This window comes from Ambystoma mexicanum, chromosome 12 (genome assembly GCF_040938575.1).
Source record: "Ambystoma mexicanum isolate Mex_15411 chromosome 12, UKY_AmexF1_1, whole genome shotgun sequence".
In the NCBI taxonomy this organism is placed as follows: domain Eukaryota; kingdom Metazoa; phylum Chordata; class Amphibia; order Caudata; family Ambystomatidae; genus Ambystoma; species Ambystoma mexicanum.
In genome coordinates, this window is record NC_090936.1 from 1,229,871,681 (window position 1) to 1,229,896,041 (window position 24,361).

At 52.4% G+C, this 24,361-nt stretch overlaps 1 protein-coding gene across 2 annotated transcripts in view; it reads right to left on the reverse strand.

The window, feature by feature from the left end:
• The window catches only part of CHST11 (carbohydrate sulfotransferase 11), a 602,167-nt gene extending 596,126 nt beyond the window's left edge, over positions 1 to 6,041 (reverse strand). The window contains exon 1 of one of the 2 annotated variants that reach the window (XM_069629905.1): positions 5,066 to 6,041. In XM_069629905.1, coding sequence (XP_069486006.1) covers positions 5,066 to 5,183 — 118 coding nt within the window. In that variant the 5' untranslated portion in view covers positions 5,184 to 6,041. The remainder of the gene's footprint in view (positions 1 to 5,065) is intronic. The other variant, XM_069629906.1, reaches the window with a different exon arrangement.
• Positions 6,042 to 24,361: the final 18,320 nt, after the last annotated feature.

The following is a 24,361-nucleotide window of genomic DNA, read 5'->3' on the forward strand; positions in this document are numbered from 1 at the left end:
TGAAATGCTTAGCGGTCTACACAAATGTACATGCAGCTAAATTAAATGCAAGTGCTTCAACAATAGTTTTACCTAACGTAAATAGCGAAATTGCGGAACTGTCAATTAGAATCCTAATATCTTAAAATCTTTAAAACACGTTCAATTACAATTACAGATTCAATTACAGATTAACAAAACTAACCTAGTGCAACTGGTGCATCTACATGCGCTACTTTTTCAAATGGGTTCTGTTGGAGCTGGGCTGGCACACTGCTTTTATACTGAAGCAGACTGTGCCTGCCCGTGCGCGCCGGCGCGTTCGCGCCGGGTTTGTAGTGAAATCGAGAGTGAGGACTACAGTCCTGCTGGGGATTGTAGTTCTAGTCAAAAGAAAACGCGTGCAGAGGGCCGCGTTGCTAGAAACTGCTCGCTTTCCTACAGCAACGTTAGGAAACGAAATGCTTAGCGGTCTACACAAATGTACATGCAGCTAAATTAAACGCAAGTGCTTTAACAATAGTTTTACCTAACGTAAATAGCGAAATTGCGGAACTGTCAATTAGAATCCTAATATCTTAAAATCTTTAAAACACGTTCAATTACAATTACAGATTCAATTACAGATTAACAAAACTAACCTAGTGCAACTGGTGCATCTACATGCGCTACTTTTTCAAATGGGTCCCCAGAACAGCTCAGCTTCTCAGTTCCCTCCACCAGCCTCTGGTCCCCAGAGCACCGCAGCTCCCCAGGTCCCTCCAGCAGCCTCTGGTCTCCAGAACATCTCAGCTTCTCAGGTCCCTCCACCAGCCTCTGATCTCCAGAGCACCGCAGCTCCCCAGGTCCCTCCACCAGTCTCCGGTCCCCACACAACTGCAGCTCCCCAGGTCCCTCCACCAGCCTCTGGTCCCCAGAACAGCTCAGCTTCTCAGGTCCCTCCACCAGCCTCTGGTCCCCAGACCAGGTCAGCTTCTCAGGTCCCTCCACTGCCTCCGGTCCCCAGACCAGCTCAGCTTCTCAGGTCCCTCCACCATCTCTTGTCCCTAGAACAGCTCAGCTCCCCAAGTCCCTCCCCCGGCTCTGGTCCACAGAACAGCTCAGCTTCTCAGGTCCCTCCACCGCCTCTTGTCCTCAGAACAGCTCAGCTCCCCAGGTCCCTCCACCGCCTCTGGTCCCCAGAACAGCTCAGCTTCTCAGGTCCCTCCATCAGCCTCTGGTCCCTAGAACAGCTCAGGTTCTCAGGTCCCTCCATCAGCCTCTGGTCCCTAGAACAGCTCAGGTTCTCAGGTCCCTCCACCAGCCTCTGGTCCCCAGAACAGCTCAGCTCCCCAGGTCCCTCCACCGCTTTCGGTCCCCAGAACAGCTCAGCTTCTCAGGTCCCTCCACTGCCTCTTGTCCCCAGAACAGCTCAGCTTCCCAGTTCCCTCCACCGCCTCTGGTCCCCAGAACAGCTCGCTTCTCAGGTCCCTCCACCAGCCTCTGGTCCCCAGAACAGATCAGCTTCTCAGGTCCCTCCCCCAGCCTCTGGTCCCCAGAACAATTCAGCTTCTCAGGTCCCTCCACCAGCCTCTGGTCCCCAGAACACTGCAGCTCCCCAGCTCCCTCCACCAGCCTCTGGTCCCCAGAACACCTCAGCTCCCCAGGTACCTCCACCAGCCTCTGGTCCCCAGAACACTGCAGCTCCCAGGTCCCTCCACCAGCCTCTGGTCCCCAGAACACCGCAGCTCCCCAGGTCCCTCCACCAGCCTCTGGTGCCCAGAAAACTGCTGCTCCCCAGGTCCCTCCGCCAGCCTCTGGTCCCCAGAACACCTCAGCTCCTCAGGTCCCTCCACCAGCCTCTGGTCCCCAGAACACTGCAGCTCCCCAGGTCCCTCCACCAGCCTCTGGTCCCCCACACCACCCTAGCTCCCCAGGTCCCTCCACCAGCCTCTGGTCCCCAGAACACTGCAGCTCCCCATGTCCCTTCACCAGCCTCTGATCCCCACATTACTGCAGCTCCCCAGGTCCCTCCACCAGCCTCTGGTCCCCGCATTACTGCAGCTCCCCAGGTCCCTCCACCAGCCTCTGGTCCCCAGAACACCTCAGCTCCCCCCACCAGCCTCTGGACCCCATAACACTGCAGATCCCAGGTCCCTCCACCAACCTCTTGTCCCCAGAACACTGCAGCTCCCCAGGTCCCTCCACCAGCCTCTGGTCCCCACATTACTTCAGCTCCCCAGGTCCCTCCACCAGCCTCTGGTACCCAGAACACCGCAGCTCCCAGGTCCTTCCACCAGCCTCTGGTCCTCAGAACACTGCAGCTCCCGAGGTTCCTTCACCAGCCTCTGGTCCCCACATTACTGCAGCTCCCCAGGTCCCTCCACCAGCATCTGGTCCCCAGAACACCTCAGCTCCCCCCACCAGCCTCTGGTCCCCAGAACACTGTAGCTCCCAGGTCCCTCGACCAGCCTCTGGTCCCCACACCACAGCAGCTCCCCAGGTCCCTCCACCAGCCTCTGGTCTCCACACCACCGCAGCTCCCCAGGTCCCTCCACCAGCCTCTGGTCCCCAGAACACTGCAGCTCGCCAGGTCCCTCCACCAGCCTCTAGTCCCCACACCACCGCAGCTCCCCAGGTCCCTCCACCAGCCTCTGGTCTCCACACCACCGCAGCTCCCCAGGTCCCTCCACCACATCTGGTCTCCAGAACACTGCAGCTCGCCAGGTCCCTCCACCAGCCTCTGGTCCCCAGAACACTGCAGCTCCCCAGGTCCCTGTACCAGCCTCTGGTCTCCAGAACACTGCAGCTCCCCAGGTCCCTCCACTGCCTCTGGTCTCCAGAACACCGCAGCTCCCATGGTCCCTCCACCAGCGTCTGGTCCCCACACCACCGCAGCTCCCCAGGTCCCTCCACCAGCGTCTGGTCCCCACACCACCTTAGCTTCTCGGGTCCCTCCACCAGCGTTTGGTCCCCACACCACCGCAGCTCCCCAGGTCCCTCCACCAGCGTCTGGTCCCCACACCACCTTAGCTTTTCGGGTCCCTCCACCAGCGTTTGGTCCCCACACCACCGCAGCTCCCCAGATCCCTCCACCAGGCTCTGGTCTCCACACCACCGCAGCTCCCCAGGTCCCTCCACCGCCTCTGGTGCCCACACCACCTCAGCTTCTCAGGTCCCTCCACCAGCGTCTGGTCCCCACACCACCTCAGCTTCTCAGGTCCCTCCACCAGCGTTTGGTCCCCACACCACCGCAGCTCCCCAGATCCCTCCACCAGCCTCTGGTCTCCACACCACCGCAGCTCCCCAGGTACCTCCACCGCCTCTGGTGCCCAGAAAACCGCAGCTCCCGAGGTCCCTCCACTGCCTCTGGTCTCCAGATAACCGCAGCTCCCCAGGTCCCATCAGTGCCACTGGTCCCACAGGCTTCGACAGTGCCACGAAGCCCACCAGTGCCTCTGCTCCCCAGACCTCAACAGTGCCACGAAGCCCACCAGTGCCTCTGCTCCCCAGATCTCAACAGTGCCATGAATCCCACCAGTGCCTCTGCTCCCCCCCAGCCCTCAACAGTGCCACGAAGCCCACCAGTGCCTCTGCTCCCCAACCCTCGACAGTGCCACGAAGCCCACCAGTGCCTCTGCTCCCCCCCAGCCCTCAACAGTGCCACGAAGCCCACCAGTGCCTCTGCTCCCCAGCCCTCGACAGTGCCATGATGCCCACCAGTGCCTCTGCTCCCCCCAGCCCTCAACAGTGCCACGAAGCCCACCAGTGCCTCTGCTCCCCCCCAGCCCTCAAAACAGTGCCACGAAGCCCACCAGTGCCTCTGCTCCCCAGCCCTCAACAGTGCCACGAAGCCCACCAGTGCCTCTGCTCCCCCCCTCAACAGTGCCACGAAGCCCACCAGTGCCTCTGCTCCCCAGCCCTCGACAGTGTCACGAAGCCCACCAGTGCCTCTGCTCCCCAGCCCTCGACAGTGCCACCAAGCCCACCAGTGCCTCTGCTCCCCAGCCCTCGACAGTGCCACGAAGCCCACCAGTGCCTCTGCTCCCCAGCCCTCGACAGTGCCACGAAGCCCACCAGTGCCTCTGCTCCCCCAGCCCTCAACAGTGCCACGAAGCCCACCAGTGCCTCTGCTCCCCAGCCCTCGACAGTGCCACGAAGCCCACCAGTGCCTCTGCTCCCCAGCCCTCGACAGTGCCACGAAGCCCACCAGTGCCTCTGCTCCCCAGCCCTCGACAGTGCCACGAAGCCCACCAGTGCCTCTGCTCCCCAGCCCTCGACAGTGCCACGAAGCCCACCAGTGCCTCTGCTCCTCAGCCCTCGACAGTGCCACGAAGCCCACCAGTACCCCTGCTCCCCAGCCCTCGACAGTGCCATGAAGCCCACCAGTGCCTCTGCTCCCCAGCCCTCGACAGTGCCACGAAGCCCACCAGTGCCTCTGCTTCCCAGCCCTCAACAGTGCCATGAAGCCCACCAGTGCCTCTGCTCCCCAGCCCTCAACAGTGCCACGAAGCCCACCAGTGCCTCTGCTCCCCAGCCCTCAACAGTGCCTCTTGTCCTCAAGTTCCTATCAGTGTCCCAGATCCCTCCAAGGCCTCTGGTCTAACAGACCCTCTCAGCCACTCCAGAGCCCTCCAGTGGCTCTGATCCCCCAGTCCCCCGTAGCTCCCCAATGCCTCTCGTTCCTCAGTCCTCCGGACTCCCCATCACCTCTGGTCCCTCACTCCCCCAGATCCTCCAAGGCCTCTGGTCTACCAGACCCTCTCAGCCAGTCCAGAGCCCTCTAGTGGCTCTGATCCCCCAGTCCCCCGTAGCTCCCCAATGCCTCTCGTTCCTCCGTCCTCCAGACTCCCCATCACCTCTGGTCCCTCACTCCCCCAGATCCTCCAAGGCCTCTCGTCTACCAGACCCTCTCAGCCACTCCAGAGCCCTCCAGTGGCTCTGATCCCCCAGTCCCCCGTAGCTCCCCAATGGCTCTCGTTCCTCAGTCCTCCGGACTCCCCATCACCTCTGGTCCCTCACTCCCCCAGATCCTCCAGTGCCTCTGGTCTGCCAGGGTGCCTCACCTGGCCACCGCCCCCAGTTACTCGCCCCCTCACAGTCTTACCTGGGTGTAACATACTTTGGAAGTAGAAGATGACGAGGACGAAGGAGCCCAGGCAGGTGGCGAGGACCATCCGGCAGATCCGGTTCAGGCGCATGACCTCCAGCAGGGCGTGCTTCATGGCTGGCTCTGGTGGCAGGTGGCTCCAGCGTCTCCTGTGGGGAATCCCTGCTGAGGAGGCACTGAGTGCAGAAGGGAATGGCCACCAGGATGGAGGGATTGAGGGATGGACTATGAAAGACTAGCCCTTATAGTTCCGGGGATGGAAAGTTCTGGGAATTCACAGTTCTGGGAGTGGACGTTTCTGGGGAATGGACGATTTTGTGATTGGACGGTTTGTTCTTGGGATTTTTTGGTTGTTGGGATTGGACAGTTCTATGGATGTAACGTTTTGGGAATGGAAGGTTGTAGGATTGGACAGTTCTTGGAATTTTGGGGGTTCTTGAGATTGGATGGTTCTATGGATGGGACGTTCTGGGAGTGGAAGGCTCTGGGAATGGCAGATTCTGGGATTTGTTTGTTTTTGGGATTTTTTTGTTTTGGGATTGGACGGTTCTATGGATGGGACGTTCTGGGAGTGGAAGGTTGTCGGATTTGACGGTTCTTGGGATTTTTGTGTTCGTGGGATTGGACGGCTTTATGGATGGGACGTTCTGGGAATGGACGCTTCTTGGGGAAGAAATTCCTGAAAGGGCAGTGTATGGAGTTGAGCGTTTAATGACTGAGGGTCCAAATGACGTGGTTTTGGGATTGGGGGACCAGAGGAATGGGGTATTTATTTGGGGTTCGGGGGTGCGTTGGGCTCCAGTGGGTCCTGTTTCTGCGGCGCCTTCATGGACTCAGGCCGGGCAGAGAAGCAGTGGGCAATGCCCCCGGGCTGGCAGCGGGGGTGGCAGGTCCTGTAGTTGCCGCTGGTGGAGGGGGGGCACAGAGCCCGGCTGTGTGAAGGACCTGCCCGCTGAACTCCCTGCCGGAGACTGCGTCGGCAGCAGCAGCAGGGTTGCAGCGCCGCCCCGCAGCTCCCCGGATCCTGCTGTGGGTGCCTTCCTGTGGGTGCAGCAGCTCCTCCCGCTGCAGGGGTGCTGCGATGGCACAGGGCGATGCCCTGCTCTTGCTGGCTGCCGTAGAGTGATGCACCAGTGTGGCGCCCTACTCGTGGTGCAGGAGGCTGGCGATGCCTTTCTTGGTGCAGGGGGCTGGTGCCTTGGTGCAGGAGAGGGATGCTGTCGCCCTGCTCGTGGTGCAGGAGGCTGGCGCCCGACCCCTGCTCTTGATGCAGGCGGGTGTTGCCCACTTCTTTTCTCGGTGCAGGCGGCTGGCTGGTGGCTTGGTCCCTGCTCTTGGTGCAGCAGAGGGAGGCTGGCGCCCTGCTCTTTCCTGGCGCAGGAGGGGCCGGAGGAGGGCGGCGCCCCGCTCCTGGGTGCAGGCTGCTGTCACTGGGCCGGTGCTGACCCCCTCTGTCTCCCCCGCCGCCCCGGCCGGTGCTGCTCGAGTGATGCTCCCCGGCCGGTGCTCCTGCAGCGCTGCGCTGAGCTCACTTCACTCCCACAGCCCGGGAGCCACCACTGCTCTGCGCCAGGCGGGGGTGGGCCGAGGCTGGAACTCCTCCCGCAAGCTCCCCCTCTCCCTCCTGCACATGGAGGCGCCCGGCTCTCCACAGCCCCCACCGCACAACGCATGGGGAGAGCCTGGCACCTGCCGAGACAAGAGTGGGGGCACTGCCCCGGCCAGTCAGCAGCGCTCAGCTCGCGCCTTGCTTCCACTCATGAGAGGGTGCTTATTTCTATGGCTAATGGCGAGATAGCTCAGTGGGCTGTGCGCCTGTGCATAGACCTGCAAGGCTGAGGTTGGAATAAGAAGGATCGGGTCATCAAGTAGGGAAGGAGGAGCAAATATGTCATTAGAGCGCCTACCAGCAATTCAGCCTGAAGTGGCGCTATAAAATTCGAAAGTGCCCAGATTTCGAAAGCCCGTGGGCAATACCCACACTGCATGCCTCCCCTGCCAGCGGGGACAGGTCTATTGGCTAAAGAGGGCCAGTGGCGTCACTCCGAAGCTTGTACTTTTCACCAGCGTTATTGGACAGCTATCACCTGCGCCTCACAGGGCTTCAAGGCACCAGCGGCTGTGCCAGTACCAAGACTACAGGAGTAAAGCCGAGTAACACCGCGGGCAACTGTTGCTGTGCTAGATTTATTGCAGCACTGTCAGATTAATTGCTACATATGCCTGAGAGTTATTGTTGCTGCACTAGATTTATTGCAGCACTGTCAGATTAATTGCTAAAATGCCTGAGAGTAATTGTTGCTGCGCTAGATTTATTGCAGCACTGTCAGATTAATTGCTACATATGCCTGAGAGTAATTGTTGCTGCGCTAGATTTATTGCAACACTGTCAGATTAATTGCTACATTTGCCTGAGAGTAATTTTTGTTTCACTAGATTTAATGCATTACTTTTAGATTGTTTCATATCCCTTAAGTAACTGTTGCTTTGCTAGATTTATTGCAGCACTGTCAGATTAATTGCTACATATGCCTGAGAGTAATTTTTGCTTCACTAGATTTAATGCATTACTTTTAGATTGTTTCATATCCCTTAAGTAATTGTTGCTTTGCTAGATTTATTGTAGCACTGTTAGATTAATAGCTACATATGCCAGAGAGTAATTGTTGCTGCACAAGATTTATTGAAGCAATGTTGCATTAATTCTTTCACATGCCCGAGAGTAATTGTTGCTTTATTAGATTGAATGCATTACTGTTAGATTGTTTCATATCCCCTGAAATAATTGTTGCTGCGCTAGATTTATTGCAGCACTGCCAGATTAATTGCTACATATGCCTGAGAGTAATTGGTGCTGCGCTAGATTTATTGCAGCACTGTCCGATTAATTGCTACATATACCTGAGAGTAATTGTTGCTGCGCTAGATTTATTGCAGCACTGTCAGATTAATTGCTACATATGCCTGAGAGTAATTGTTGCTGCGCTAGATTTATTGCAGCACTGTCAGATTAATTGCTATATATGCCTGAGAGTAATTGTTGCTGCGCTAGATTTATTGCAGCACTGTCAGATTAATTGCTACATATGCCTGAGAGTAATTGTTGCTGCACTAGATTTATTGCAGCACTGTCAGATTAATTGCTACATATGCCTGAGAGTAATTGTTGCTGCGCTAGATTTATTGCAGCACTGTCAGATTAATTGCTACATATACCTGAGAGTAATTGTTGCTGCGCTAGATTTATTGCAGCACTGTCAGATTAATTGCTACATATGCCTGAGAGTAATTGTTGCTGCGCTAGATTTATTGCAGCACTGTCAGATTAATTGCTATATATGCCTGAGAGTAATTGTTGCTGCGCTAGATTTATTGCAGCACTGTCAGATTAATTGCTACATATGCCTGAGAGTAATTGTTGCTGCGCTAGATTTATTGCAGCACTGTCAGATTAATTGCTACATATGCCTGAGAGTAATTGTTGCTGCGCTAGATTTATTGCAGCTCTGTCAGATTAATTGCTACATATGCCTGAGAGTAATTTTTGCTTCACTAGATTTAATGCATTACTTTTAGATTGTTTCATATCCCTTAAGTAACTGTTGCTTTGCTAGATTTATTGCAGCACTGTCAGATTAATTGCTACATATGCCTGAGAGTAATTTTTGCTTCACTAGATTTAATGCATTACTTTTAGATTGTTTCATATCCCTTAAGTAACTGTTGCTTTGCTAGATTTATTGTAGCACTGTTAGATTAATAGCTACATATGCCAGAGAGTAATTGTTGCTGCACAAGATTTATTGAAGCAATGGTGCATTAATTCTTTCACATGCCCGAGAGTAATTGTTGCTTTATTAGATTGAATGCATTACTGTTAGATTGTTTCATATCCCCTGAAATAATTGTTGCTGCGCTAGATTTATTGCAGCACTGCCAGATTAATTGCTACATATGCCTGAGAGTAATTGTTGCTGCACTAGATTTATTGCAGCACTGTCAGATTAATTGCTACATATACCTGAGAGTAATTGTTGCTGCGCTAGATTTATTGCAGCACTGTCAGATTAATTGCTACATATGCCTGAGAGTAATTGTTGCTGCGCTAGATTTATTGCAGCACTGTCAGATTAATTGCTACATATGCCTGAGAGTAATTGTTGCTGTGCTAGATTTATTGCAGCACTGTCAGATTAATTGCTACATATGCCTGAGAGTAATTGTTGCTGCGCTATATTTATTGCAGCAATGTTGCATTAATTCTTTCACATGCCCAAGAGTAATTGTTGCTGCACGAGATTTATTGAAGCAATGTTGCATTAATTCTTTCACATGCCCGAGAGTAATTGTTGCTGCACGAGATTTATTGAAGCAATGTTGCACTAATTCTTTCACATGCCCAAGAGTAATTGTTGCTGCACGAGATTTATTGAAGCACTATTGCATTCATTGTTTCATATGCCCAAGAGTAATTTTTGCTTCACTAGATTTAATGCATTACTTTTAGATTGTTTCATATCCCTTAAGTAATTGTTGCTTTGCTAGATTTATTGCAGCACCGTTGCATTAATTGTTTCATATGCCCGAGAGTAATTGTTGCTTCGCTAGATGTATTGCAGCACCGTTGCATTACTTTACTTTACTTTAAAAACGTATAATACGCTTGCATGGACCCTTAGGCTTTAGGGCGCAGACAGACTTACAACAGAGAAAATGAAAAAGTGGTGAGGAACTATCCCTCATATTAGGGAAGAGGGAGAATCACAGAGCCAGAGAAACTTGTTAATTGTTTTATATGGGCAAGAATAATTGTTGCTTCGCTAGATTTATTGTAGCTCTGTTAGATGAATTGTTACTTATGTCTGAGAGTAATTGTTGCTGCACTAGATTATTGCAGCACCTTTGAATTCCTTGTTCCATATGCTCGAGAGTAATTGTTGCTTCACTAGATTTAATGCTGTTAGTCTGAAAAAAACAAATCTCTAACCACCACCTTGCCCCCCCTGGGCAAGCATGCTCCGGTCTCAGACACTCTTTGACAAACCTCTAAGGGGTTATGGATCACTATACACCCCCTTGCTGCATTCGTATCTCAGGCCCTATGTGCACTGTGCTACTCCTAGATTACTCCCAGTAACACAATAACAAAAAACATAAGACACAACACAAACATAACACATGAATCGATTTAATTATAACACTGAAATGCATTTATTTATGATCATACAGAATGCAAAGCATAACAATGCAGGCAATCCTAATGCTATGTCTAATTTGCACCTTTTATACTTCTGGTGCAAAGGAAATCTACCATGCAATATTTATAAACCTTACAGGTTTCTAATGCAAGCCTGTGCTGCAAGTGTGTAGTTCTAATGCAGTCTAATGCAAGCGCTCCTTCATGCAATATCAATCCATACCAATCAACACCAATCCTTCCCACTCTCACTCTGCACAATCCCTGTCTGGTTTCCCCTTCTCCCCTTTTAAATTGTTTTATATGGGTGATAATAATTGTTGCTTCGCGAGATTTAATGCATTACTTTTAGATTGTTTCATATCCCCTAAAGTAATTGTCGCTTTGCTAGATTTAATGCATTACTGTTAGATTGTTTCATATTCCCTGAAGTAATTGTTGCTTTGCAAGACTTATTGTAGCACTGTTAGATGAATTGCTACATGTCTGAGAATAATTCTTGCAGCGCTAGATTTATTGACACACCTTTGCATTCCTTGTTTCATATGCTCAAAAGTAATTGTTGCTTCACTAGATTTAATGCATTACTGTTAGATTGTTTCATGTCCCCTAAAGTAATTGTCGCTTTGCTAGATTTAATGCATCACTGTTAGATTGTTTTATATCCCCAAAACTAATTGTTGCTTTTCTAGATTGAATGCATTACTGTTAGATTGTTTCATATACCCAAAAGTAATTGTTGCTTTTCTAGATTTAATGCATTACTGTTAGATTGTTTCATATCCCCTAAAGTAATTGTCGCTTTGCTAGATTTAATGCATTACTGTTAGATTGTTTGATATCCCCAAAAGTAATTGTTGCTTTTCTAGATTTAATGCATTACTGTTAGATTGTTTTAAAACCCCTAAAGTAATTGTTGCCTTGCCAGATTTGATGCATTACTGTTAGATTGTTTTATATCCCCTTAAGTAATTGTTGCTTCACTATATTTATTGCAGCACTATTGCATTAATTGCTTAATATGCCAGAGTAATTGTTGCTTCACTAGATTTAATGCATTACTGTTAGATTGTTTCATGTCCCCTAAAGTAATTGTCGCTTTGCTAGATTTAATGCATTACTGTTAGATTGTTTCATATTCCCAAAACTAATTGTTGCTTTTCTAGATTGAATGCATTACTGTTAGATTGTTTCATATCCCCAAAAGTAATTGTTGCTTTTCTAGATTTAATGCATTACTGTTAGATTGATTCATATGCCCTAAAGTAATTGTCGCTTTGCTAGATTTAATGCATTACTGTTAGATTGTTTGATATCCCCAAAAGTAATTGTTGCTTTTCTAGATTTAATGCATTACTGTTAGATTGTTTTAAAACCCCTAAAGTAATTGTTGCCTTGCCAGATTTGATGCATTACTGTTAGATTGTTTTATATCCCCTTAAGTAATTGTTGCTTCACTAGATTTATTGCAGCACTATTGCATTAATTGCTTCATATGCCAGAGTAATTGTTGCTTCACTAGATTTAATGCATTACTGTTAGATTGTTTCATATTCCCTAAAGTAATTGTTGCTTTGCAAGACTTATTGTAGCACTGTTAGATGAATTGCTACATGTCTGAGAATAATTCTTGCAGCGCTAGATTTATTGCCACACCTTTGCATTCCTTGTTTCATATGCTCAAAAGTAATTGTTGCTTCACTAGATTTAATGCATTACTGTTAGATTGTTTCATGTCCCCTAAAGTAATTGTCGCTTTGCTAGATTTAATGCATCACTGTTAGATTGTTTTATATCCCCAAAACTAATTGTTGCTTTTGTAGATTGAATGCATTACTGTTAGATTGTTTCATATCCCCAAAAGTAATTGTTGCTTTTCTAGATTTAATGCATTACTGTTAGATTGTTTCATATCCCCTAAAGTAATTGTCGCTTTGCTAGATTTAATGCATTACTGTTAGATTGTTTGATATCCCCAAAAGTAATTGTTGCTTTTCTAGATTTAATGCATTACTGTTAGATTGTTTTAAAACCCCTAAAGTAATTGTTGCCTTGCCAGATTTGATGCATTACTGTTAGATTGTTTTATATCCCCTTAAGTAATTGTTGCTTCACTATATTTATTGCAGCACTATTGCATTAATTGCTTAATATGCCAGAGTAATTGTTGCTTCACTAGATTTAATGCATTACTGTTAGATTGTTTCATGTCCCCTAAAGTAATTGTCGCTTTGCTAGATTTAATGCATTACTGTTAGATTGTTTCATATTCCCAAAACTAATTGTTGCTTTTCTAGATTGAATGCATTACTGTTAGATTGTTTCATATCCCCAAAAGTAATTGTTGCTTTTCTAGATTTAATGCATTACTGTTAGATTGATTCATATGCCCTAAAGTAATTGTCGCTTTGCTAGATTTAATGCATTACTGTTAGATTGTTTGATATCCCCAAAAGTAATTGTTGCTTTTCTAGATTTAATGCATTACTGTTAGATTGTTTTAAAACCCCTAAAGTTTTAATTCCGGGCAGATTAATTGCTACATATGCCTGAGAGTAATTGTAGCTGCGCTAGATTTATTGCAGCACCGTTGAATTGTGTCATATGCCCGAGAGTAATTGTTGCTGCGCTAGATTTATTGCAGCACCGTTGCATTCATTGTTTCATATGCCCGAGAGTAATTTTTGCTTCACTAGATTTAATGCATTACTTTTAGATTGTTTCATATCCCTTAAGTAATTGTTGATTTGCTATATTTATTGTAGGACTGTTAGATTAATTGCTACACATGCCCAAGAGTAATTGTTGCTGCGCTAGATTTATTGCAGCACCTTTGCATTAATTGTTTCACATGCCCGAGAGTAATTGTTGCTTCGCTAGATTTATTGCAGCACTGTTGTATTACTTTACTTTACTTTAAAAAACGTATAATACGCTTGCATGGACCCTTAGGCTTTAGGGCGCAGACAGACTTACAACAGAGAAAATTAAAAAGTGGTGAGGAACTATCCATCATATTAGGGAAGAGGGAGAATCACAGAGCCAGAGAAACTTGTTAATTGTTTTATATGGGCGAGAATAATTGTTGCTTTGCTAGATTTATTGTAGCTCTGTTAGATGAATTGCTACTTATGTCTGAGAGTAATTGTTGCTGCACTAGATTATTGCAGCACTTTTGCATTCCTTGTTCCATATGCTTGAGAGTAATTGTTGCTTCACTAGATTTAATGCTGTTAGTCTGAAAAAAACAAATCTCTAACCACCACCTTGCCCCCCCTGGGCAAGCATGCTCCGGTCTCAGACACTCTTTGACAATCCCCTATGGGGTTATGGATCACTATACCACCCCTTGCTGCATTCGTATCTCAGGCCCTATGTGCACTGTGTTACTCCTAGATTACTACTGGTAACAGACTAACAAATAACATAAAACACAACACAAAAATAACACATGAATCGATTCAATTATAACACTGAAATACATTTATTTATAATCATGCAGAATGCAAAGCATAACAATGCAGGCAATCCTAATGCTATGTCTAATTTGCACCTTTTATACTTCTGGTGCAAAGAAAATCTACCATGCAATATTTATAAGCCTTACAGGTTTCTAATGCAAGCCTGTGCTGCAAGTGTGTAGTTATAATGCAGTCTAATGCAAGCGCTCCTTCATGCAAAATCAATCCATACCAATCCACACCAATCCTTCCCACTCTCACTCTGCACAATCCCTGTCTGGTTTCCCCTTCTCCCCTTATGTGAGTGTCTGTTCTAATCAATCAGTCAGTCCATACAAAACCATACTTCCCATTTGCATGTGTTTCCAGCTCTGTCTTTGCCAGCACGACTCTGCAATCAGCCAGTCAGTGGCAGGCCTCAATTCTGGTAACTGCCAACTGCCAAGCTCTCTCTCGGCCAGATCGATCTCATCAAGGCCTAAGGATTCTGCTGCACCAGTCATCTCTCTCTCATTGCATCTCGTACTCCATCTTGCACCATCTCCAGCCAACTCTCTGCAACTCTCCCGAACTCCTTCAGCAACCAACTCCTACCAGAAAACACCAGGAACTCCCCTCTCTCTTCCCTTCTGGTTATAGTCTCCAATGACGCACCCATCCCTATGGTTACTCACATTCTATAAGCTTAAGAATGTCTCTCTGTCTGCGTTTAGCAAAATGCCTGCCAGACTGTGTTATGTGTTCCTGTCTCGTGTACTTTCACGGTATGTCCTGTGTCAAAGAGTGTCAAAGTGACATTAAACATCATATCTCTCTGCCATGGCCATCTGAGTCTGCAGTGCAAAATACCATCTATTTCACTGTTGGCTCTCTCTGCATTACGAAATGCTCTTTTAGTCCCCGTTTTCAAAGCAACTCCTTGTGCGAAAAGCACCTCTCTCTCATCTCTCCATGTCGCTCCCTTCATGGCCCCAACCCTCGTGTTGTCTCTGCGGCTCAGAGCTCAAGCTGATTAGGCTCCCTTCTTGGACAAGGGTAACTTCTTATCTTTCAGTGTTCCATAACATTCTTCGCGCTGAGCCCAGTGGCGCTTCTAATGTGTCTCCTTCAGAATGAATTCAAATGCCATCCTAATGCTTACTAAGGTTTACGCTATTCTTCTCGCAATGCAAGCGCTAACTACATGATGCAAACTCATTCTAAGTACATACTCAACATGCATACATACATACATGACAGTCTCTGTCTCTACAAAGCATAACAATCGGAATGCCTTTTCATGTCATTTAAAATATGCTTGTGTGTTTCATTTCCAGGCCTACTTCGTTTGTTCTGCTCTCCTGCAAACAATACGTTTCTCTCAGCCTAAGCGCTATTTCTAATGCAAACATAAATACATAGCAAATCATGGTGCAAATATACCGTGTCTCTAAAGCACAATCATGGCACTCCAAATACGTGCAAGTGTCATTCTATTACAAATGGCAAAGTGTCTAGCATGTTTCTCTCCTAATGGCAAGCACTATATGCAAGCATGTCAATCTATAAGCAAATTGCAAATGCATACAAAGGTGGCAGTCTAATAATGTGGATAGTGTCTACTTCAACAATGTACCTATCAGAACTAGACAGAAAGCAATAATGGCATGATTCCATAGCAAAGTGTAATGATTGGGTAATGGTGATTCTAATGATTCTCTAACAGTGAGTCTAATAATGAGTAATGGTTCTCTACAGGGAGTACTGATTCTAATAATGGGTCTTATGATTCTTCTAATGATAACAATACAGGCTCCTCATTTTCACCAATTCCACAATGCATTACTGTTACATTGTTTCATATCCCTTAAAGTAATTGTTGCTTTGCTAGATTTAATTAATTACTGTTAGATTGTTTCATATCCCCTAAAGTAATTGTTGCTTTGCTAGATTTAATTAATTACTGTTAGATTGTTTCATATCCCCTTAAGTAATTGTTGCTTCGTTAGATGTAGCACTGTTAGATTAATTGCTACATATGTCTGAGAATAATTGTTGCTGCGCTAGATTTATTGCAGCACCATTGCATTCATTGGTTGATATAACCAAGAGTAATTGTTGCTGCCCTAGTTTTATTGCATTACTGTTAGATTGTTTCATATCCCCTAAAGTAATTGTTGCTTTGATAGATTTAATGCATTACTGTTAGATTGTTTCATATCCCCTAAAGTAATTGTTGCTTTGCTAGATTTAATGCATTACTCTTAGATTGTTTCATATCCCCTAAAGTTATTGTTGCGTTGCTAGATTTAATGCATTACTCTTAGATTGTTTCATATCCCCTAGAGTAATTGTTGCTTTGCTAGATTTAATGCATCAATCTTAGATTGTTTCATACCCCCTAATGTAATTGTTGTTTTGCTAGATTTAATGCATTACTGTTAGATTGTTTCATATTCCCTAAAGTAATTGTTGCTTTTCTAGATTTAGGGGGTAATTCATAGAATCCAGCGCACAAGTGGCGCACGCGGCTGGCGCTCAGTGTGCGCGTGCGAATCCCTGCACCAGCCGCGTGCGCTAAAATCCATTTCCGCGCACAGCGTATTCATGGATTCCAGCCACCAAAACTAGCCGTGGCGCACAGTGGCACAGCGACCCTGCAGCAGCGCCAGTTACGCCCCCAAGAACGCCTCTCATGCAGGGAAAAGCCATCAATATACCCAATCCAGCGCAAAGGGCTGCGCTAACCCTGTACCAGCACAGCAAGCGGGCTACGTGTATCACTGGGGTGCGCGGGAAGTACCTCACGCGATTGGCCCCGTGCGAGCAAGTTACGCGTATTTCAGGGGTGCGCATGAAGTTCCACACGCGATAGCAGCAGGGCATGTGTATTTCAGGGTGCAGGGGAAGTTACACACGCGATTTCCGCAGGGTACGTGTATTTCAGAGGTGCACGTGAAGTTCCACGCGCGATATCAGCAGGGTACGTGTATTTCAGGGTGCAGGGGAAGTTACACACGCGATTCCAGCAGGGTACGTGTATTTCAGGGGTGCGTGGGAATTTCCACACGCGATTGGGCCCGTGCGAGCAGGGTACGCGTATCTCAGGGGTGCGCGGGAAGTTCCACACGCGATTCCATCAGGGTAGGTGTATTTCGGGGTGCGCGTGAAGTTCCACACGCGATATCAGCAGGGTATGTGTATTTCGGAGTGCGGGGGAAGTTTCACACGCAAAATCAGCAGAGTACGTGTATTCCAGGGGTGCGTGGGAAGTTCCACACGCGATTCCATCAGGGTACGTGTATTTCAGGGTGCAGGGGAAGTTCCACACGCGATTTCAGCAGGGTACGTGTATTTCAGGGGTGCGCGTGAAGTTCCACACGCGATATCAGCAGGGTACTTGTATTTCAGGGTGCAGGGGAAGTTACACACGCGATTCCAGCAGGGTACGTGTATTTCAGGGGTGCGCGGAAAGTTCCACACGCGATTCCATCAGGGTACGTGTATTTCAGGGTGCAGGGGAAGTTCCACACGCGATTTCAGCAGGGTACGTGTATTTCAGGGGTAAGCGTGAAGTTCCACACGCGATATCAGCAGGGTACATGTATTTCAGGGTGCAGGGGAAGTTACACACGTGATTCCATCAGGGTACGTGTATTACAGGGGTGCGGGGGAAGTTCGACACGTGATTCCATCAAGGTACGTGTATTACAGGGGTGCGCGGGGAGCACCACATGTGAATTGCACGTGTGGGCCCTCCCAGGTGTTCCCTCTACACCCTCCACGGCCCCTGCAGGTGGCTCACACCACAGGGGCCTACTCTGCACATGTCCTGCAGGCACCCCATCCACCATGTCCATGCCCCCCAGCCAACCCACATGTCAACTTGCACTACTGCCCACCAACGCATGTCCCCCTGCACCCCCAGCCACCAGAGGCACCCTCCATAGGCCCCCACCCATGTCTCCCACCACCCCCATCCCCCAGCCACCAGGGGCAGCCTCCACCAGGCCCCCACCCATGTCCAACTCATGTACCCCTGCACCCCCACCCCCAAGCACTGTGGGGCACCTGCCAGCAGGCCCCACCCATGTCCAACTCATGTTCCCCACCACCCCCACCCCCCAGCACTGTGGGGCACCTGCCAGCAGGCCCCCACCCATGTGCAACTCAGGGTCCCCACCACCCCCACCCCCCAGCACTGTGGGGCACCTGCCAGCAGGCCCCCACCCATGTCCAACTCATGTACCCCTGCACCCCCACCCCCAGCACTGTGGTGGCACCTGCCAGCAGGCCCCCACCCATGTGTAACTCATGTACCCCTGCACCCCCACCCCCAGCACTGTGGGGCACCTGCCAGCAGGCCCCCACTCATGTCCAAATCATGTACCACTGCACCCCCACTCCCCAGAACTGTGGGGCACCCTCCACCAGGCCCCCACTCATGTCCCCTATCACCCCCACCCCCAGCAGTGCAGGGGCAGCCCCCACCAGGCCCCCACTCATGTCTCCCACCACCCCCACCCCCCCAGCAGTGCAGGGGCAGCCCCCACCAGGTCCCACTCATGTCTCCCACCACCCCCACCCCCAAGCACTGTGGGGCACCCTCCACCAGGCCCCCACTCATGTCCCCTATCACCCCCACCCCCAGCAGTGCAGAGGCAGCTCCCACCAGGCCCCCACTCATGTCTCCCAGCACCCCCACCCCCCAGCAGTGCAGGGGCAGCCCCCACCAGGCCCCCACTCATATCTCCCACCACCCCCACCCCCCAGCACTGTGGGGCACCTGCCAGCAGGCCCCCACCCATGTGCAACTCATGTACCCCTGCACCCTCACCCGCCAGCACTGTGGGGCACCTGCCAGCAGGCCCCCTCCCATGTCCAACTCATGTTCCCCACCACCCCACCCCCCAGCACTGTGGGGCACCTGCCAGCAGGCCCCCACCCATGTCCAACTCATGTTCCCCACCACCCCCACCCCCCAGCACTGTGGGGCACCTGCCAGCAGGCCCCCACTCATGTCCAACTCATGTACCCCTGCACCCCCACCCCCCAGCACTGTGGGGCACCTGAAAGCAGGCCCCCACCCATGTCTCCCACCCCTCCACCCCCCAGCAGTGCAGGGGCAGCCTCCACCAGGCCCCCACCCATGTCTCCCACCACCCCCACCCCCCACTCCCCAGGGGCAGCCTCCACCAGGCCCCCACCCATGTCTCCCACCACCCCCACCCCCCACTCCCCAGGGGCAGCCTCCACCAGGCCCCCACCCATGTCTCCCACCCCCCGCCCCCCAGCAGTGCAGGGGCAGCCTCCACCAGGCCCCCACCCATGTCTCCCAGCACCCCCACCCCCCAGCCACCATGGGCAGCCTCCACCAGGCCCCCACCCATGTCTCCCACCACCCCCACCCCCCACTCCCCAGGGGCAGCCTCCACCAGGCCCCCACCCATGTCTCCCACCACCCCCACCCACCAGCCACCATGGGCAGTCTCCACCAGGCCCCCACTCATGTCTCCCACCACCACCCCCCCCAGCAGTGTGGGGCAGCCCCCACCAGGCCCCCACTCATGTCTCCCACGACCACCACCCACCAGCCACCATGGGCAGTCTCCACCAGGCCCCCACTCATGTCTCCCACCACCCCCACCCCCCCAGCAGTGTGGGGCACCCTCCACCAGGCCCCCACCCATGTCTCCCACCACCCCCACCCCCCAGCCACCATGGCCAGCCCCCACCAGGCCCCCACTCATGTCCCTTATCACCCCCACCCCCCAGCCACCATGGGCAGCCTCCACCAGGTCCTCACAATCCCCAATCATGTGCGTCATGATCAGCCTCCACAGCCAAAAAGCCCTACCAAGTAACCCATTCACCCACATGGAAATTGAAATTACATGTTACACCCCCAATGTCCATAAAGCAAATGAACCCATGTCCGTCACACACAATGGTTGCAATTGAATGGGAAAACACCCAACATGACATGCATGAAACCAATGAGATGATACCACACAGTGAAGTATGAAAACAAAATTGTATTAAAAAAAAAGAATGCAAATTAAATGAAACAATCTACAATGGCAATGAAAAAAAGAGAAGCTGCATGTCCGTCTAAAAAAATAAAAACTACAAATCCAAATCCAAAAAAATGTTGTCCAAATTCACATTGAAAATAAAATCAATCCAATGAAGAACTATGTACAAAACATCCAAGGGTCCATGAGCCCAACTGAACAAAGGAAACCTACAAAAAACCCTAACTAAAATGCAACTATATACAAAAAGTGGAGCAGTGTCCGTTGACTCCAAATCATAAGAAGAAACAAAGGAAACCTAAAACTAAAGAACTATATACAAAGGCGGCGGGCAAGTCCAACGGCTCACTCCGTGGTGTTCCGGGCCAGGGCATCATCGAACTCCTGTTCGATGTCCCAGAGGCGATCCTGTTCCATGGCCCAGAGGGTCCGCAGGGACGACGCCGTCTCCTCCTTCAACCCCCTGCGGATTGCCTCAAGGCACTCGGCCCGCCTCAGGGCCCTCCGCATGGAGTTCTTGATTTTGAGTTCATGGGAGACATGGGTGGGGGCCTGGTGGAGGGTGCCCCACACTGCTGGGGGGGTGGGGGTGGTGGGAGACATGAGTGGGGGCCTGGTGGAGGCAGCCCATGGTGGCTGGTGGGTGGGGGGGTGGGAGACATGGGTGGGGGCCTGGTGGAGGCTGCCCATGGGGAGTGGGGGGTGGGGGTGGTGGGAGACATGGGTGGGGGCCTGGTGGAGGCTGCCCCTGGTGGCTGGGGGGTGGGGGTGCTGGGAGACATGGGTGGGGGCCTGGTGGAGGCTGCCCCTACACTGCTGGGGGGTGGGGGAGGGGGTGGGAGACATGGGTGGGGGCCTGGTGGAGGCAGCCCCAGGGGAGTGGGGGGTGTGGGTGGTGGGAGACATGGGTGGGGGCCTGGTGGAGGCTGCCCCTGCACTGCTGGGGGGTGGGGGGGTGGGAGACATGGGTGGGGGCCTGCTGGCAGGTGCCCCACAGTGCTGGGTGATGGGGGTGCAGGGGTACATGAGTTGCACATGGGTGGGGGCCTGCTGGCAGGTGCCCCACAGTGCTGGGGGGTGGGGGTGGTGGGAGACATGAGTGGGGGCCTGGTGGGGGCTGCCCCTGCACTGCTGGGGGTGGGGGTGATAGGGGACATGAGTGGGGACCTGGTGGAGGGTGCCCCACAGTGCTGGGGGGTAGGGGTGCAGGGGTACATGAGTTGGACATGAGTGGGGGCCTGCTGGCAGGTGCCCCACAGTGCTGGGGGGTGGGGGTGGTGGGGAACATGAGTTGGACATGGGTGGGGGCCTGCTGGCAGGTGCCCCACAGTGCTGGGGGTGGGGGTGGAGGGGAACATGAGTTGTACATGGGTGGGGGCCTGCTGGCAGGTGCCCCACAGTGCTGGGGGGTGGGGGTGGTGGGGAACATGAGTTGCACATGGGTGGGGGCCTGCTGGTAGGTGCCCCACAGTGCTGGGGGGTGGGGGTGGTGGGGAACATGAGTTGCACATGGGTGGGGGCCTGCTGGCAGGTGCCCCACAGTGCTGGGGGGTGGGGGTGGTGGGGAACATGAGTTGGACATGGGTGGGGGCCTGCTGGCAGGTGCCCCACAGTGCTGGGGGGTGGGGGTGCAGGGGTACATGAGTTGCACATGGGTGGGGGCCTGCTGGCAGGTGCCCCACAGTGCTGGGGGGTGGGGGTGGTGGGAGACATGAGTGGGGGCCTGGTGGGGGCTGCCCCTGCACTGCTGGGGGTGGGGGTGATAGGGGACATGAGTGGGGACCTGGTGGAGGGTGCCCCACAGTGCTGGGGGGTAGGGGTGCAGGGGTACATGAGTTGGACATGAGTGGGGGCCTGCTGGCAGGTGCCCCACAGTGCTGGGGGGTGGGGGTGGTGGGGAACATGAGTTGGACATGGGTGGGGGCCTGCTGGCAGGTGCCCCACAGTGCTGGGGGTGGGGGTGGAGGGGAACATGAGTTGTACATGGGTGGGGGCCTGCTGGCAGGTGCCCCACAGTGCTGGGGGGTGGGGGTGGTGGGGAACATGAGTTGCACATGGGTGGGGGCCTGCTGGTAGGTGCCCCACAGTGCCGGGGGGTGGGGGTGGTGGGGAACATGAGTTGCACATGGGTGGGGGCCTGCTGGCAGGTGCCCCACAGTGCTGGGGGGTGGGGGTGGTGGGGAACATGAGTTGGACATGGGTGGGGGCCTGCTGGCAGGTGCCCCACAGCGCTTGGGGGTGGGGGTGCAGGGGTACATGAGTTGGACATGGGTGGGGGCCTGGTGGAGGCTGCCCCTGGGGAGTGGGGGGTGGGGGTGGTGGGAGTCATGGGTGGGGGCCTGGTGGAGGCTGCCCCTGCACTGCTGGGGGGGGTGGGGGTGGTGGGAGACATGGGTGGGGGCCTGTGGAGGGTGCCCCTGGTGGCTGGGGGTGCAGGGGGACATGCGTTGGTGGGCAGTAGTGCAAGTTGACATGTGGGTTGGCTGGGGGGCATGGCCATGGTGGATGGGGTGCCTGCAGGACATGTGCAGGGTAGGCCCCTGTGGTGTGAGCCACCTGCAGGGGCCGTGGAGGGTGTAGAGGTAACACCTGGGAGGGCCCACACGTGCAATTCACGTGTGGTGCTCCCCGCGCACCCCTGTAATACACGTACCCTGATGGAATCACGTGTCGAACTTCCCCCGCACCCCGAAATACACGTACCCTGATGGAATCGCGTGTGGAACTTCCCGCGCACCCCTGAAATACACGTACCCTGATGGAATCGCGTGTGTAACTTCCCCTGCACCCTGAAATACACGTACCCTGCTGATATCGCATGTGGAACTTCACGCGCACCCTTGAAATACACGTACCCTGCTGATATCGCGTCTGGAACTTCACGCGCACCCCGAAATACACGTACCCTGCGGAAATCGTGTGTGTAACTTCCCCTGCACCCTGAAATACACGTACCCTGCTGAAATCGCGTGTGGAACTTCCCCCGCACCCCGAAATACACGAACCCTGATGGAATCGCGTGTGTAACTTCCCCTGCACCCTGAAATACACGTACCCTGCTGATATCGCGTGTGGAACTTCACGCGCACCCCTGAAATACACGTACCCTGCTGATATCGCGTGTGGAACTTCACGTGCACCCCGAAATACACGTACCCTGCGGAAATCGCGTGTGTAACTTCCCCTGCACCCTGAAATACACGTACCCTGCTAATATCGCATGTGGAACTTCACGCGCACCCCGAAATACACGTACCCTGATGGAATCGCGTGTGTGACTTCCCGCGAACCCCTGAAATACACGTAGCCCGCTCCCCCAGGCCCGATCGCGTGAAAGAGTTCCCGCGAACCCCTGAGATACACGTAGCCCGCTCCCCCAGGCCCGATCGCGTGAAAGAGTTCACGCGAACCCCTGAGATACACGTAGCCCGCTCCCCCAAGCCCGATCGCGTGAGAAAGTTCACGCGAACCCCTGAGATACACGTAGCCCGCTCCCCCAAGCCCGATCGCGTGAGAAAGTTCACGCGAACCCCTGAGATACACGTAGCCCGCTCACCCAGGCCCGATCGCGTGAAAAAGTTCACGCGAGCCCCTGAGATACACGAAGCCTGCTCCCCCAGGCCCGATCGCGTGAAAAAGTTCACGCGAACCCCTGAGATGCACGTAGCCCGCTCCCCCAGGCCCGATCGCGTGAGAATGTTCCCGTGAACCCCTGAAATACACGTAGCCTGCTCCCCCAGGCCCGTGAAATACACGTAGCCCGCTCCCCCAGGCCCGATCGCGTGAGAAAGTTCACGCACACCCCCGGAATACACGTACCCCGCTCAATCGCGTGTGTAACTTCCCCTGCACCCTGAAATACACGTACCCTGCTAATATCGCATGTGGAACTTCACGCGCACCCCGAAATACACGTACCCTGATGGAATCGCGTGTGTGACTTCCCGCGAACCCCTGAAATACACGTAGCCCGCTCCCCCAGGCCCAATCGCGTGAAAGAGTTCCCGCGAACCCCTGAGATACACGTTGCCCGCTCCCCCAAGCCCGATCGCGTGAGAAAGTTCACGCGAACCCCTGAGATACACGTAGCCCGCTCACCCAGGCCCGATCGCGTGAAAAAGTTCACGCAAACCCCTGAGATACACGTAGCCCGCTCCCCCAGGCCCGATCGCGTGAAAAAGTTCACGCGAACCCCTGAGATGCACGTAGCCCGCTCCCCCAGGCCCGATCGCGTGAGAATGTTCCCGTCAACCCCTGAAATACACGTAGCCCGCTCCCCCAGGCCCGTGAAATACACGTAGCCCGCTCCCCCAGGCCCGATCGCGTGAGAAAGTTCACGCGCACCCCCGGAATACACGTACCCCGCTCAATCGCGTGTGTAACTTCCCGCGCAACCCCGAAATACACGTGCCCCGCTCGCACAGGCTCTATTGCTGTATGTTGCCACTTTTGTAATGCGAAGGGACGCTACCGCCTGCCTTCGTGTGGTGGACGTGTTTTGGCTTGTGCATGTCTTTCGCTGTGCGTGGCTTTGCCCTATTCGATTCCATGAATACGTGTGGTTCGGGTGCGTGTGGGCGTTCCGTCTGCTTCCCTGCAGTACATCCCCAGTTACGCCCTT